General features: G+C 38.9%; 3 protein-coding genes across 3 annotated transcripts; 2 read left to right on the top strand and 1 right to left on the bottom strand.

The window, feature by feature from the left end:
• Nucleotides 1–4,802: 4,802 nt before the first annotated feature.
• Nucleotides 4,803–6,506, top strand: LOC119084609 (pachytene checkpoint protein 2 homolog). Its single transcript, XM_037194672.1, has 6 exons — nt 4,803–4,951; nt 5,006–5,252; nt 5,330–5,437; nt 5,504–5,731; nt 5,811–5,931; nt 5,994–6,506. The coding sequence occupies exons 1-6, from the start codon at nt 4,914–4,916 to the stop codon at nt 6,488–6,490; spliced, it is 1,239 nt and encodes a 412-aa protein (XP_037050567.1). The 5' UTR covers nt 4,803–4,913; the 3' UTR covers nt 6,491–6,506.
• Nucleotides 6,507–6,613: 107 nt separating this feature from the next.
• LOC119084608 (protein O-glucosyltransferase 2-like) lies at nt 6,614–8,665 on the bottom strand. The gene is made up of 4 exons (XM_037194671.1): nt 8,289–8,665; nt 7,326–8,229; nt 7,098–7,260; nt 6,614–7,032 (listed from the first exon to the last, which is right to left on the bottom strand). Exons 1-4 carry the CDS (start codon nt 8,465–8,467, stop codon nt 6,779–6,781), a joined length of 1,500 nt encoding a protein of 499 aa, XP_037050566.1. The 5' UTR covers nt 8,468–8,665; the 3' UTR covers nt 6,614–6,778.
• A 1,977-nt stretch (nt 8,666–10,642) lies between these two features.
• On the top strand, nt 10,643–12,500 carry LOC119084607 (putative neutral sphingomyelinase). The gene is made up of 8 exons (XM_037194670.1): nt 10,643–10,863; nt 10,923–11,019; nt 11,078–11,154; nt 11,210–11,313; nt 11,367–11,446; nt 11,503–11,660; nt 11,719–11,878; nt 11,968–12,500. Exons 1-8 carry the CDS (start codon nt 10,820–10,822, stop codon nt 12,448–12,450), a joined length of 1,203 nt encoding a protein of 400 aa, XP_037050565.1. The 5' UTR covers nt 10,643–10,819; the 3' UTR covers nt 12,451–12,500.
• Nucleotides 12,501–16,458: the final 3,958 nt, after the last annotated feature.

The following is a 16,458-nucleotide window of genomic DNA, read 5'->3' as shown; positions in this document are numbered from 1 at the left end:
GACATAGATGTTTACTCTTTGACAGCCAATCACCGACTGAAGTATACCATTGTTTTGGCATAGATGTTTACTCTTTGACAGCCAATCACCGACTGAAGTATACCATTGTTTTGGCAGAGATGTTTCCTCTTTGACAGCCAATCACCGACTGAAGTATACCATTGTTTTGACATAGATGTTTACTCTTTGACAGCCAATCACCGACTGAAGTATACCATTGTTTTGGCATAGATGTTTACTCTTTGACAGCCAATCACCGACTGAAGTATACCATTGTTTTGGCAGAGATGTTTCCTCTTTGACAGCCAATCACCGACTGAAGTATACCATTGTTTTGACAGAGATGTTTACTCTTTGACAGCCAATCACCGACTGAAGTATACCATTGTTTTGACATAGATGTTTACTCTTTGACAGCCAATCACCGACTGAAGTATACCATTGTTTTGGCATAGATGTTTACTCTTTGACAGCCAATCACCGACTGAAGTATACCATTGTTTTGGCAGAGATGTTTCCTCTTTGACAGCCAATCACCGACTGAAGTATACCATTGTTTTGACAGAGATGTTTACTCTTTGACAGCCAATCACCGACTGAAGTATACCATTGTTTTGGCATAGATGTTTACTCTTTGACAGCCAATCACCGACTGAAGTATACCATTGTTTTGGCAGAGATGTTTACTCTTTGACAGCCAATCACCGACTGAAGTATACCATTGTTTTGACATAGATGTTTACTCTTTGACAGCCAATCACCGACTGAAGTATACCATTGTTTTGGCATAGATGTTTACTCTTTGACAGCCAATCACCGACTGAAGTATACCATTGTTTTGGCAGAGATGTTTCCTCTTTGACAGCCAATCACCGACTGAAGTATACCATTGTTTTGACATAGATGTTTACTCTTTGACAGCCAATCACCGACTGAAGTATACCATTGTTTTGGTAGAGATGTTTACTCTTTGACAGCGAATCATCGACTGAAGTATACCATTGTTTTGGCATAGATGTTTACTCTTTGACAGCCAATCACCGACTGAAGTATACCATTGTTTTGGCAGAGATGTTTCCTCTTTGACAGCCAATCACCGACTGAAGTATACCATTGTTTTGACATAGATGTTTACTCTTTGACAGCCAATCACCGACTGAAGTATACCATTGTTTTGGCATAGATGTTTACTCTTTGACAGCGAATCACCGACTGAAGTATACCATTGTTTTGGCATAGATGTTTACTCTTTGACAGCCAATCACCGACTGAAGTATACCATTGTTTTGGCATAGATGTTTACTCTTTGACAGCGAATCACCGACTGAAGTATACCATTGTTTTGGCATAGATGTTTACTCTTTGACAGCGAATCATCGACTGAAGTATACCATTGTTTTGGTAGAGATGTTTACTGTTTGACAGCCAATCACCGACTGAAGTATACCATTGTTTTGGTAGAGATGTTTACTCTTTGACAGCGAATCACCGACTGAAGTATACCATTGATTTGGCAGAGATGTTTCCTCTTTGACAGCCAATCACCGACTGAAGTATACCATTGTTTTGGCATAGATGTTTACTCTTTGACAGCGAATCACCGACTGAAGTATACCATTGTTTTGGCATAGATGTTTACTCTTTGACAGCCAATCACCGACTGAAGTATACCATTGTTTTGGCATAGATGTTTACTCTTTGACAGCCAATCACCGACTGAAGTATACCATTGTTTTGACATAGATGTTTACTCTTTGACAGCCAATCACCGACTGAAGTATACCATTGTTTTGGTAGAGATGTTTACTCTTTGACAGCGAATCATCGACTGAAGTATACCATTGTTTTGGCATAGATGTTTACTCTTTGACAGCCAATCACCGACTGAAGTATACCATTGTTTTGGCAGAGATGTTTCCTCTTTGACAGCCAATCACCGACTGAAGTATACCATTGTTTTGACATAGATGTTTACTCTTTGACAGCCAATCACCGACTGAAGTATACCATTGTTTTGGTAGAGATGTTTACTCTTTGACAGCGAATCATCGACTGAAGTATACCATTGTTTTGGCATAGATGTTTACTCTTTGACAGCCAATCACCGACTGAAGTATACCATTGTTTTGGCATAGATGTTTACTCTTTGACAGCCAATCACCGACTGAAGTATACCATTGTTTTGACAGAGATGTTTACTCTTTGACAGCCAATCACCGACTGAAGTATACCATTGTTTTGACAGAGATGTTTACTCTTTGACAGCCAATCACCGACTGAAGTATACCATTGTTTTGACATAGATGTTTACTCTTTGACAGCCAATCACCGACTGAAGTATACCATTGTTTTGGCAGAGTTGTTTACTCTTTGACAGCCAATCACCGACTGAAGTATACCATTGTTTTGGCATAGATGTTTACTCTTTGACAGCGAATCATCGACTGAAGTATACCATTGTTTTGGCAGAGATGTTTACTCTTTGACAGCCAATCACCGACTGAAGTATACCATTGTTTTGGCAGAGATGTTTACTCTTTGACAGCCAATCACCGACTGAAGTATACCATTGTTTTGACATAGATGTTTACTCTTTGACAGCCAATCACCGACTGAAGTATACCGTTGTTTTGACAGAGATGTTTACTCTTTGACAGCCAATCACCGACTGAAGTATACCATTGTTTTGGCATAGATGTTTACTCTTTGACAGCCAATCACCGACTGAAGTATACCATTGTTTTGGCATAGATGTTTACTCTTTGACAGCCAATCACCGACTGAAGTATACCATTGTTTTGGCAGAGATGTTTACTCTTTGACAGCCAATCACCGACTGAAGTATACCATTGATTTGGCAGAGATGTTTCCTCTTTGACAGCCAATCACCGACTGAAGTATACCATTGTTTTGACAGAGATGTTTACTGTTTGACAGCCAATCATCGACTGAAGTATACCATTGTTTTGGCGGAGATGTCTACTCTTTGAGAGCCAATCATCGACTGAATGTCCTTGATTTCGCAGAGATGTTTACTCTTTGACAGCTCATCACAGATTGAAGTTAGTTTATAGCATATCAAAAACTAAATTATTGTATCGGTGATAGTGATTTAAGATGCTTAGGAAGTTTAAGAATGAAAAATAAGCTGATCAAAATTACATTGCAATAATTGTCAGTCAAGGGACCTGACCCACCCAAAAGGTGGGACCTAGTTATCAAAGTATCGATATTTTGATATTTATCTGAAAATGCATGATAATATACCGATATATCGGAATATATCGATAAAAATCGGATTTTCGGACCGAAATATCGATATATCGAATTATCGATATCTTGATAATTATCAAAATATCAATAATTATCGATTATCAATATTTTTTTGATAATTTTCAATAAAAAAGTCGACAATTATCGATTATCGATAATTATCGATAATCATTATCATTATCGCCCATGCCTAATCATTCTAATAAAAGATTATATTATTGTTTGCAAAGAGTTTTCTACACAATGCCAGTGATCCCAATTTTTTCTATTCTGGTTCTTGATATATCAAGATTTTTTGCTATGGTCCTCGTCATCTATATTATTAGTCGTAGCCGTACCGTCATGCCACCAGGAAATGTGGGTTGTGTAGGCCCCTAAGTAGTCTAGCATAAGCCAAGAACGGATTTTTAGCCCCGTACGAAGTACGAAGGGGCTTATAGGATTACGATGCCGTGTGTAATTGATGGAATTCGAAGCAGACGGTAAGGGCAAAGTGTTTGCCTATGTTCATAGATGACGAATCCGCAATAAAAATTTGGGCCGTCTGTCCGTCTGTCCGTCTGTCCGTCACGTCGATATCTTGAGTAAATCAAATCCGATTTCAAATTTTTTTTCCCTGAAAGATAGTCAAAATAGTGAGACTAAGTTCGAAGATGGGCATATTCGGGTCGGCCCTCCGTGAGTTAGGGCCACCTAAGTGATTTAAGGTCTTTTGGTGATATTTATGGCAAAATAAACGATGGAAATGTAAATGACACGGCAAATGATAGGTATTGTCAATATCAATCCAGGAAAAAAAAAGTTTTTTTAAGTCGGGTGTGTGGACCGTGAGTTAGGGCCTTAGAAGAGAAAATCTACTAGGGCCCTATGTGTATTTTACATATAACTCGAGCAAATTTCATCCGTTTTTCGTAATTTTTGTTTCATTTGAAAGGTAATCAAAGGCCGAATAGAATGTTGTTGAAAAAAAATTAAATTTGGGTCCTCGGACTAAGGCCGCTACTAGGGCCCTATGTGTATTTTACATAAAACTCGAGCAAATTTCATCCGTTTTCCGTATTTTTTGTTTCATTTGGAAGGTAATCAAAGGCCGAATAGAATGTAGTTGAAAAAAATTTAATTTGGATCCTCGGACTGAGGCCGATACTAGGCCCTATGTGTATTTATACTCAATAAATTAAAATTTTAGGGCTATTTGAAATTTTTGTTTTATTTGAAAGGAACGTCGTACGGGGCTTCGTAATTGCGCTATGCGCAATTTCTAAGATGTACACATTCCATAATAATTTTACTTTAACTACTTTAACCGGCGCATAGGCTTACGGTCAAAGTAGGGTGACAGACGCACTAGGGTCACGTACGCAATAGATATACGGGTTTGTACGGGGCTCAGTCGCAGCAAACGCTCCGACTGTTCTGATGGCTCGGTTTTTTGAGAAAATTGAAAATTCCCGCCATTTTTGTGTCTCAATCCCAGTGACGAAAATTACCACCAGGGTTGTCATATCCTATTTTACCGATAGTGAAATGATGACAGCTCCAATAATTTATATTTTGAAACATACCAGTCGTACCAGTCCATTTCGTTAATTTAAATATTCGTTCCGTAGAAACAACACAAAAGCTGTTGTTGTAGAATAATGAAACTCAATTCAGTGGAAGTAGTTTGCAAAAAGACGTAGGTACACCCAGCATCCGTATTAGACAATATTTCGAATTCATTGTTTTCCAGCGAAATATCACCGGAAAATGTGCAAACTCTTGTCATTCCCTTCATCAATGAACATTTCAATGTCAATTCTCTATCGGATTACGATCATAAATACTTGAAATTAGAGAGTGCTCATGGTGCAATCGCCGATCATGCTGAGGCGCTATTGGTTTCTTGCAAAGTGGACGAATTCCCGATCAACACCAATAACACAACGTTCTTTGTTTACAAACTGAATCGTCCCGATCCCGAACTGGAAATGATTGAGGTACACAGACACCGTCTTCATGTACAACTTCATCAAAGTTCTTTTGATATTCCGAGGCATTTCTTTTACGAATCTAGAATGGGAGTGATGAAGAGACAGCTGCAGCCAATCATTGGATACTTCCGTCTAGGGAATTTCACGACAGTTGGAACAACCTGTATTTCGAGCAAGGGCTCAAAGAGAATGTATGGTATTTGGTCTGCGAACCGGATGAAATCGGATTTAAAATTTGCCTTCCGTTCTGCCTTTAGCTCCTTCAGTTCGTTGAAACGTCGATGTTGTTCTCGAAGAGCGGAATCAATCCGAATGTGATCTCATGCAATCGATTGATTTTGTTGCACGGACCGGCCGGAACAGGGAAGACCAGCTTATGCAAAGCCATTGCACAGAAGATCTCAATTCGCATGAAAAGTACGTTCAAATGCACGCATCTCATTGAAATCAATTCGCACAGCCTCTTCTCGAAATGGTTCTCGGAGGTAAGTTGTGGCTTTCAATGCATCTCTATCTCTACCGACTTCTTGCAATTCTGTTAACTGTCCTTTCCTTTCCGAAAAGAGTGGAAAGCTTGTGATGAAATTGTTCGAAAAAATCAGAGACGTGGTCGAGAATCCAACCCATTTGGTGTGCGTCCTAATCGACGAAGTCGAATCGATTGCCTTCGCAAGAAGTTCATCGTGTAAGCCATCTCTTCACAAATACAGAAATCGAAGTTTTCCTATCCCAATTCTCCCCCCACAGCCAACGAACCCACCGACTCCATACGCGTGGTGAATGCAGTGCTAACTCAACTCGATCAAATACGCAAACATCCCAACGTTTTAGTGCTCACCACCAGCAATTTAACATCATCAATCGATTCAGCATTCCTCGATCGAGCCGACATCAAGCAATACGTTGGTTTTCCCGATGTGACCGGCCTGGCGCAGATATACACGCTGATGTTACGGGAACTGATTGACGTTGGCCTTGTCGTCGATGGTGACAATGAATTTTTGTTGCTCAAGAAATCGGTGGACGGCGAGTTGTATCAACAATTTAGAGTGTTGCTGGAAATGAGTAAAGGGTTGAGCGGTCGCACATTGAAAAAAATTCCGTTCTTGGCTTATGCTAGTCTGGTCCAACTGGTCGACAGGCCAGGACTAAGGGGCTGTCTGAAAGCCATGCAAAATGCTGTTGGAAAACATATGTCCGATACAAAAGGTGTGAACGGTCAGTGTAAGTTGAATGTTGAATAAAATGGATTTCAATTCATTCTTTGAGTTGAACTCTTAACTCTTACTGAATTAACTCGACTTACAAACGATTAAATCGTCAGCGACCTAACCACACCCCTACTAAGCACTCCCACAAGGAAAATGCATCTCCCGAATCGCATAAATTCAATTTATTGCTACACCTGCATGTCGGGAATAATAGACAAAAAATAATCTTTAAAAAAAATTAAGGTAAACACGTTGCATAGGAACCCAGTTCATACAATCTATATACCGGTTACATCGGTAACAATGACTACAATTTCTAATTTACAATTCGTCTCTCAATTGAGACGATTCATCGTGACAATCACAATCACTGGCTGGCATCGGCACCCGATCCATATGAGGTTGAATGTGCACTTCAACGAGATTCTGGCTCCATTGCTTCAGCAGCAACACATGGTAACAGTAAATGTCTTTGGGTAAAAGATTTTCTCGCGTGAATCGCTGTGCGTTTTTCACGATCTCCAGGACTTTTCGCTCGTTTTTCATGGCCCACACCACTTTCTCCGTTAAGTCGGCTGTGGAAGTGAATATTTTCCGTGGTCAGAGACGGATTAAAATGATTGCTCCTCGAACGACTTACACAAATCCCGCTTGAATGGAATGTAATGATGATTCGGAATGAGTTTCTTATAAAAATGTTCGTAAAATGGAGAGTCTTGCTTCAGCACCAAAGAACTACCAGCTAGAAGATACGGAAGCCTATAAGCTGCTACAGTTCCATCCAAATTGATTTGGTACTTATACTGGAACGGCAATTATTAAAACCCGTTACGATCGAGTTGATCGGATCCGCATTCATGGTACTTACATCGAAAAATTCCATCAACGAAATGTGCGCAACCTTCGGACCATACTTTTCCTCGTCGTCACGAAAGAAGAAGAAATTGGTCAGAGACACGTTGAAAATGTCCGGATTCTCACGGGCAATGTCGATCAAATCAAGACGTTCGCGACGAGAGTCTCGACCTCGAAAAAATGCCCGATCTGCCTTTTCGGTCCATGGCTTTCCTGCTCGTTGCACCGATAGCATATCCAACGTCACTCGTCCCATATTCTGTAGAGTTGATTCGGTGATGTCATAGGTCGGCAAGACTATATCGAACGTATCTTCACTGCCGCACCACGAGAATATCGGATATGGACCGGTTGTTCTAGTCTGTCCGCCTTTCTTCATCAGTGGCCAGTCGCCCAAATTGATAAAGAATTCCGTGTCCGGCAGTTTGACCTTCTTCACCAACGATATCAGTACAGCGTCCATGAACATCTTAAAGCCGGTATACTGTCCGAAGCATTGGCGGAATATCTCATTATTTCTGACAACATAGTTGCACAACGACACACTGTTGGGCAGGTCATATTTTTGTATGATTTTCGCTCGAATGTTGGTGAAATTAACCTTCCGAAACGGGCTCAGATCATCGTCGATTTGTTTCTGCGGCGAACATTCATTCGTTGCCAGATATTCGTCTACGTCGACGGGACAATTACAGCTCTCGGAATAAATTGTTCCAGCCGAGTATGGTGACTTGGCCACATGTTCATTCCGATATTTGATGTGAATTTCAGCGTTCCGACAAACGTCGACCATTTTATAGCGTACAATGATGGAACCGTCCTTTCGATCAATTTGATCCAACGAATATCGACAAGCGCCGAAACGCGATGAGCCTTGAATGTTGATTTCATATTTCTCTGGCCGGGACGTTGGTATGCTGTGTGCAAATGAACTGAGGTAAAATTTCGTTGATGGTCGAATGGTTCTTTCACTTACTCTTTCCCCTTCGAATCAACGGCTTGAATGAAAAAATATCTTGCAGGCATAACAGCCTGCGGTGTTTGTATGCCCGGTCCCCAGACTTTCGTCTTACGCAGATCTAGAGACTTTACTGAGGAGACTTCTGTTTGTACACCACAGCCGTTGAAAAGCAAGAAGACTATCACAACCAACATCCTGTACGTTTTATTAGCTATTCACTGATTGTTGATTCAACCAAAATATATGACTCGTCTAATATCTCATACTACCCGTCTATGCTACGAAGCTGTTAGATGATTTGTTTAGTAAATATTTACAAAATGTTAGTTGGTTAATGTTACGACTGACTGAGCTTCTCTATCAGCTCTCTCCTATACTAGTTTGACATATTAGATCATTCATATTTTGATGTCCTCGAAAATCACGAATACCTTCAGAATTATGTACTGGGAAACAGACACTCGGTGTGAATAGCGTACCATAAGATACCCGAACGAACGTTTTCGAAAAAGTCATGCTGCTAAGAAAGAGATGTAGATAGAACAGTCAGTGTTGTTTTGGAGCGCTAGAGGACCAGAAGAATTCCAGAAAAATATTTTTTTCGACAAAAACATCTCTGGATTGTTACTGAAGTTGAATCACGACAGAGTAAAGTTAACCAGGCAGGAGCGCTTGTTTGACTAGGGACCTGAATAATCTAGTAGCCCTTGATATTTCGCGAAAAATTTTTTTTAATTTATGTCAGTGCTCATTTGAGTTCATTTTCATCCCATGTATTAGGTCCCTTATTTGACGTTTCGAAAATGAACCGCTCCTTCCTGGTTTATTTTACTCTGCCGTGGTTGAATTCAATGTCGTTAGAGAGAAAGTGGTTAGTTTGCGCACATCATGTCCGGAGCGATAGCGGAGGACTTGACGCAGTCTAACTTCCAAAAAAAGAACGAAGAAAATTTTTTGAGACGCGGCAACTATATATAGGCGAGAATTTAAGTTTCTTTCCTTTGGCCTGTATCACCACAAATCTTATGCGCGCTTCAAATACGAGCAAAACGAGCTATCACTTGACTATGTAGCTTTAAAATTACCGGAGATACATCGTTTTGAAATTGGCACTTTTCATAGAAAATAGTTACACCAAATTGACTTTTCCCAAACAATCAAAATCTTTCAACTTACTCTGTATGTTTCTATCTGTCTATCTGTCTATCTATTTATCGACAGACGATCTCGGAAACTAGTCAGCCAATCTCCATGAAATTTTGCAGGAACCTCAGGGTGAGCATAAAAATGAAAATGTGATACGCCATTACCCCAGGAAAAACCAGAATTTTGTTTTATTGGCCTCGAAGTGGTTTCTGAGTGTGGTTTTCGAGGGTCGGGAACGCGTTTTCGGCTGTAGCTTAGCTGTATTGAAACCTACAGAGGCGTGCGACCCATCAAATGAAAGGTATTCGTAACACGATTCGAACAAAAAAATAATTACAAAAATCGGGGCAGATTCGTTTGAGCTAGAGTGATTAGAGTGACCAAATTTTGAGCTACTCGAGCGTAGGATGAAAGGACTAATATTTTTTTGGGTTATGAAAGATAGAGAGTTACTTTCTTCGGCAAAGTCTCAGAGTTTTATAAGTAGAAAAGAAGGGCATTTGTGAAAAATGTCGAAAGTTGGAAATGGGTGGGTCAATTGGGGTTTTAGAGATATTTCTTGAATGGTGGCAGATAGAGAATTACTTTCTTCGTCAAATTTTCGATTTTCGTAAAATTTTCGATTTTCGTCAAATTTTCGAATTTCGTCAAATTTTCGATTTTCGTCAAATTTTCGATTTTCGTCAAATTTCCGAATTTCTGTTATAAACTGTTATAAAAAGCAGTGTTCTAAAACTTCTAAAACGACTGATATCCCAACAAAAATCTCTTCGAGAAAAGTGTGACGCAGTCTTTGAAGTACAATTTCTAAAATGAATGATATCGCTAGAGTTGACGCTTTCAGCTTCGTTACGCAAAAATTAAATTTTACACTCAATTAGTTCAAACAAGCTGGCTTAGTTTTTCTCATCATCTGCCAAATAATTTTTACCAAAAAAAATTTGACTGGAAACAACCAAAATTTTACCAAAAAAATCGGCGTCGCAAAGTGGCAAATGTTCAGGAACAGACCAGCAAGAAAATTTATCTGCCACATGCGTTCCAGTTCCAGTTCGAATTTCGATAATATTTCGAACAACTTTGTCCCCGCGGCATCCCATATAAAAAATTGCAGAAGAACACGCAGCATAAAAGTGAACAATTTCCGACATGGAATGCCCTATTACGTTGAGTAGCTACTCAATCAGAGTTCCAAAGATACTAATGTGAAGCTCAACTTACAGTGCTCCCATTCTTTCCAGAGCGATGACAACGGGTACAAAATATGCTACCAGGGAAAATGTCAACGAACTATTGACACCTTTGTTTGCAAACACCAGCTGATTTAAGCTTGGAATTATATTTTTGTTGCATTTTGCATAGCGACGATAGAGACAGACAGACGCTTCTATGATGTCATTATGATTTCAATAGTCGAGTTAAGCATCCTGACACTGAATATATGGTTCGTAGATCAGTATCGGTACCACAGCCAGCGTTCTAAAGATTTAAATCGTATTGCAGGGGGATTCCATTCATTTCAAAGGACCGGAGCCTCAGAGTGAATGCAATCAGCAAGCAGTTAGCTGATGGTGACTATGATGTCGTTTCACTACAAGAAGTAAGTGGCACCGGAATTAATTTGAGTACGACACAACAATGTCTCTTACTATCACTAGGTGTGGAGCAACGACGACTTTGAATACATCCGGAAAGTAACGCAGAAAAGTTTGCCGTTCTCTCATTACTTTCACAGGTATGGTTCCCCGTTGTAACTACGTTCGATGTTCTCACTAAATTGTATTTTCCAGCGGTGTCGTTGGATCAGGACTGTGTATTTTATCGAAATATCCCATCACAATGACACTATTCCATTCGTGGTCGGTCAACGGATACGTTCATCGTATTCAACATGGTAATTTACTGTCGCTCAGTCGTTTCGAACACCGTTTCAGAGTCCTTTTTCAGGTGATTGGTTCGGTGGCAAGGGAGTCGGCTTGTGCCAAATTATGGTGCAGAAACAACCGATAAACATTTACATTGCTCATGTAAGTGTGATGTGATGGCAGCAAAAGATTTCCCTTAAAAAAATTGCAATTTGCAGCTTCATGCCGAATACGATCGAGATTGTGATGACTATAAGGCGCACAGAGTAATTCAATCGTTCGATACTGCTCAATTCATAGAAAGTACTCGTGGCGAATCGATATTACAGGTACTGGCCGGAGACTTAAATACGGAACCAGGTGATCTGGCACACAGGTAAAATTGTGTTCGGATTATGTTCGTAACATCAAATTCAGACGGCTTTCGTTGGTAGGTTATTACTGTCCACGGCAAAATTGACTGAAACTTGCGACAATAGTGTTCCAACTTGTGATAATCCGACAAATTCGTACACACCACAATCGACGATAGATTCTTTGCCGAACGGGAAGCGCATCGATTACATTCTCTATCGACCTGGTAGAGATTGTCAGGTAAGAAATGGACTTTTTGTGCTCTAAACAAGTTGAACGTTGAGACACATACAAGTCACTTCAGTGCCATTAAGGTAAATCATTTCCAGGCAAATGTGCTCGACTACAAGCTCCCACTATCGCACTCCATACCCGATCATCCAATCAGCTTTTCCGACCATGAAGCCGTCTATTCTCGCATTCGAATAACGCTTCCTCAGAGCCCATTGCCAGACAGCTCGAATATTACCTTTAAGAACGAAGACAACGGTCTAGTTACCGCCCTGAACGAAGCAATCGACATTTGCCGGGACAATTTGGAGAAGCTTCGTTCGCATAAGACGATCTATTTCACCATGGCACTAGCTGTCATGATGACACTCTTTTATCTCATTGACATGGTTCCGCCGTATGGACTGCAGACAATGTTTACGGTGCTGCGGGTGATCGTGTCTGGACTGGCGTTATTTTTCTTATTTATGGCCACATTGTGGAATTCGATGGAAGCGAATGGCATTTTGGCGGGGAAGTTGGCTATGGAGATATCGTTGCGGAATGCCGAGAGTGAAAAGGCAATTGATAGAAGTTTATAGGAAATGTAAAGTAAAATCACCGCAAGGAAATAAATGACTTCTTGAACATGGATTGGGTACAGTGTGAGACTAAATTTAATAGCGACGAAAAAGCTTGCGATTAGCCCGACGATGATCTTCACGTACGGTCTAAGCACGAGACTTACTGTTTGACCTATGATCATTAACATCATTGGTTAGTCACTGGTTTTCATAGACCGTTTCTTGTTTTGATCATTGAAGAAAGAACGTGAATGTGACAACAAAAAACTGAATTATAAGACTGTAGTTGCCCACTTGGATGCGTTGCAGGATTAATAGGTAAGAATGCCATTGGTAAGGATTGTGCTAAAGTTTTGTCATTGTCATGCGCTAAGTTTGTTTTGATTGTAAAGCACGCTCAAACGTAGGAAAAAATCGGTGATTTTTTGTAGAAATTTTGGCAAAGAATATGAATGCAACTTTCAAAAAGCCCTTGTAGGCCTGGCTCTCATCCCAACAAAAATCTCTTCGAGAAAAGTGTGACGCAGTCTTTGAAATACAATTTCTAAAATGAATGATATCGCTAGAGTTGACGCTTTCAGCTTCGTTACGCAAAAATTAAATTTTACACCCAATTTTAGTTCAAACAAGCTGGCTTAGTTTTTCTCATCATCTGCCAAATAATTTTTACCAATAAAAAATTTGACTGGAAACAACCAAAATTTTACCAAAAAAATCTGCGTCGCAAAGTGGCAGATGTTCAGGAACAGACCAGCAAGAAAATTTATCTGCCCCATGCGACGCAGATTTTTTTGGTAAAATTTTGGTTGTTTCCAGTCAAATTTTTTTTTGGTAAAAATTATTTGGCAGATGATGAGAAAAACTAAGCCAGCTTGTTTGAACTAAAATTGGGTGTAAAATTTAATTTTTGCGTAACGAAGCTGAAAGCGTCAACTCTAGCGATATCATTCATTTTAGAAATTGTACTTCATAGACTGCGTCACACTTTTCTCGAAGAGATTTTTGTTGGGATATCAGTCGTTTTAGAAGTTTTAGAACACTGCTTTTTATAACAGTTTATAACAGAAATTCGGAAATTTGGCAAAATTTGAATATTTGACAATATTTGACGAAATTCGAAAATTTGACGAAAATCAAAAATTTGACGAAATTTGAAAATTTGACGAAATTCGAAAATTTGACGAAATTCGAAAATTTGACGAAAATCGAAAATTTAACAAAAATCGAAAATTTGACGAAATTCGAAAATTTTGACGAAATTTAACGAAATTCGAAAATTTGACGAAAATCGAAAATTTGACGAAATTCGAAAATTTGACAAAAATCGAAAATTTGACAAAAATCGAAAATTTGACGAAATTCGAAAATTTTGACGAAATTTAACGAAATTCGAAAATTTGACGAAAATCGAAAATTTGACGAAATTCGAAAATTTGACGAAATTCGAAAATTTGATGAAGAAAGTAATTCTCTATCTGCCACCTTTTCTACTCGTAAAACTCTGAGACTTTGCCGAAGAAAGTAACTCTCTATCTGCCACCATTCAAGAAATACCTCTAAAAACATAATTGACCCACCCATTTCCAACTTTCGACATTTTTCACAAATGCCCTTCTGTTCTACTCGTAAAACTCTGAGACTTTGCCGAAGAAAGTAACTCTCTATCTTTCATAACCCAAAAAAATATTAGTCCTTTCATCCTACGCTCGAGTAGCTCAAAATTTGGTCACTCTAATCACTCTAGCTCAAACGAATCTGCCCCGATTTTTTTAATTATTTTTTTGTTCGAATCGTGTTACGAATACCTTTCATTTCATGGGTCGCACGCCTCTGTAGGTTTCAATACAGCTAAGCTACAGCCGAAAACGCGTTCCCGACCCTCGAAAACCACACTCAGAAACCACTTCGAGGCCAATAAAACAAAATTCTGGTTTTTCCTGGGGTAATGGCGTATCACATTTTCATTTTTATGCCCACCCTGAGGTTCCTGCAAAATTTCATGGAGATTGGCTGACTAGTTTCCGAGATCGTCCGTCGATAGATAGACAGATAGACACATACAGAGTAAGTTGAAAGATTTTGATTGTTTGGAAAACGTTAATTTGGTGCATTTTCTATCAAAATGACCAACTTCAAAACGATGTATCTCCGGCAATTTTAAAGTTACATAGTCGAGTGATAGCTCGTTTTGCTCGTATTTGAAGCGCAAATAAGATAGAATAGGATTTGTGGTGATACAGGCCAAAGGAAAGAAACTTAAATTCTCGCCTATATATAGTTGCAGCGTCTCAAAAAAATTTCTTCGTTCTTTTTTTGGAAGTTAGACTGCGTCAAGTCCCCCGATATCGCTCCGGACATGATTAACGGTCACTTAAACAAACACGCCACTTCGTAAGGAAGTAAAATCAGAGGAATAGTCTTGATTTGAGGCAAAGTTGCTCTTTTAGGCAATGGGATAAAATACCCGCCTGAAGTAGTTACAAAATTTGTTAAGGAAAAATTAGCATTTCTTGCAATTGCAAAAGCTGCAGCGGTTTCAACTACACTGTTTGAATGGAGAATGAAATGCGTGTCTAATTATTAAAAGTTTTTCAACAATGACTCAATAAGCCCAGAATGTAAATTCAAAGCGACCCTCAACTCAAGATGGTATCGAACCTAGGAACGATTCAATTGATTTGGGTAATTTGTGAATATCGTTAAATCCAACATGAACGTTGTCACTTTGATGATGGGGTGAAGCGAAGAAGTGAAGGGAGAAGCATATTGAGCATTCTTGTGAGTTATTCATAGCAGGACACGCATGCAGCAACAGTCCTTTCGGAAGTAACTTGAATCGTCCTTGTACAAACGGGCCTAACAATTGGACGTTTGGACTATTGCGTGCAAATAGCGTTAGAATATTATTTGCATCCCACCCGGAGAGTAAATGGACGGGATATAATAATTTGGAAGTAAAAATTGTGGAAAATGTAGGAAAACATCTGTGTAAAGAACAAAATAATTTTTATTTCGTAAAATGTTTTTCTTTTTTCGGAAATGTTTTTTAAAAATATAATTTAATTAATTGTAAAAAAGCTTATCAATGTTTTCTATCTTTTATAATATCTAGCACTATTCTGCTTCCATATATCTAAAATTATCAAATAATTTACAACGAATAACATATAAATGTGGGGAATTTTTCAAATCAAAGTCTACGCGCACATTTAAATATTCGCAACTACAAATTCTGATATGCATCACCGCCACACTCATATCAGTTCACTCAATCAATTCACAATTTTATCATGACAAATGGATAGATTTTGTTGAGAAAGAAATGATTTTTTTAGAACAATGTCCTATATCAACACTATAATTCACCATGTCCTATCATTCGTTACTATTTCACAGAGTTTAACAAACCATCTAGCATCGTAGTAGAATATTACATGTGTAAAAGTAAGTGTGTACGTTTACATAGCAACATGAGTTTGACATAAAAATTCTTTTGTTTTTTGACATAAGCAACATTCTACTACAACTATGCAAGGTGCTTTGAGTTAAACCATCCGTTCTTTCCTCGAGATAAAGTGAAATTTCATTTTTGAATTAAAAAAAAAAAATATTTGAACGTCGAGAATGACCACTGAAGGTAATGCGAACCCTCAACGGATCAGAGAAATTACAGATCCCGACTTTCAGATGAATTCATTTTTGTCATGTTGCCGTGTCATCACATTTTCTTGTGACTAATTTTGTTGCTCCTGCTAAGTTTGTATGGAATCGAACTCATCTCACCAATAGCGGCAACTTGACAAATTGAATATGTGTGCAACATAACTAAACTCAATTCACCTGAAACTAGGGAACCGTTGCGTAGCTGCTTATTTGCATTATCTTCAGTGTTTATATACTTTGCTCACAATGTGAAGCCAACTTCAAAAAAAAAACCCTCGTTGTCCTGCCCAAAGTATATACACACTAAAGGTAATGCAAGCCCACAAAAACTCACGGAACCCTAATTTAGTCAAATTCAATGTG

This window comes from Bradysia coprophila, unplaced genomic scaffold (assembly GCF_014529535.1).
Source record: "Bradysia coprophila strain Holo2 unplaced genomic scaffold, BU_Bcop_v1 contig_87, whole genome shotgun sequence".
Lineage (NCBI taxonomy): Eukaryota > Metazoa > Arthropoda > Insecta > Diptera > Sciaridae > Bradysia > Bradysia coprophila.
The sequence above is the reverse complement of the archived record's forward strand: the minus strand, read 5'-3'. Positions and strand labels throughout refer to the sequence as shown.

Coding starts and splice junctions, on each gene's coding strand:
- LOC119084608 (XM_037194671.1), bottom strand. CDS start 8,467: ATGTTGGTTGTGATAGTCTTCTTGCTTTTCAACGGCTGTGGTGTACAA. Junction 8,230..8,288: donor GTTGATTCGAAGGGGAAAGA/GTAAGTGAAAGA, acceptor ATTTGCACACAG/CATACCAACGTCCCGGCCAG. Junction 7,261..7,325: donor CGTTGATGGAATTTTTCGAT/GTAAGTACCATG, acceptor TTGCCGTTCCAG/TATAAGTACCAAATCAATTT.
- LOC119084609 (XM_037194672.1), top strand. CDS start 4,914: ATGAAACTCAATTCAGTGGAAGTAGTTTGCAAAAAGAC. Junction 5,253..5,329: donor CCGAACTGGAAATGATTGAG/GTACACAGACAC, acceptor TTACGAATCTAG/AATGGGAGTGATGAAGAGAC. Junction 5,732..5,810: donor TCTCGAAATGGTTCTCGGAG/GTAAGTTGTGGC, acceptor CTTTCCGAAAAG/AGTGGAAAGCTTGTGATGAA.
- LOC119084607 (XM_037194670.1), top strand. CDS start 10,820: ATGATTTCAATAGTCGAGTTAAGCATCCTGACACTGAATATATG. Junction 11,155..11,209: donor TTCTCTCATTACTTTCACAG/GTATGGTTCCCC, acceptor TGTATTTTCCAG/CGGTGTCGTTGGATCAGGAC. Junction 11,447..11,502: donor TAAACATTTACATTGCTCAT/GTAAGTGTGATG, acceptor TGCAATTTGCAG/CTTCATGCCGAATACGATCG.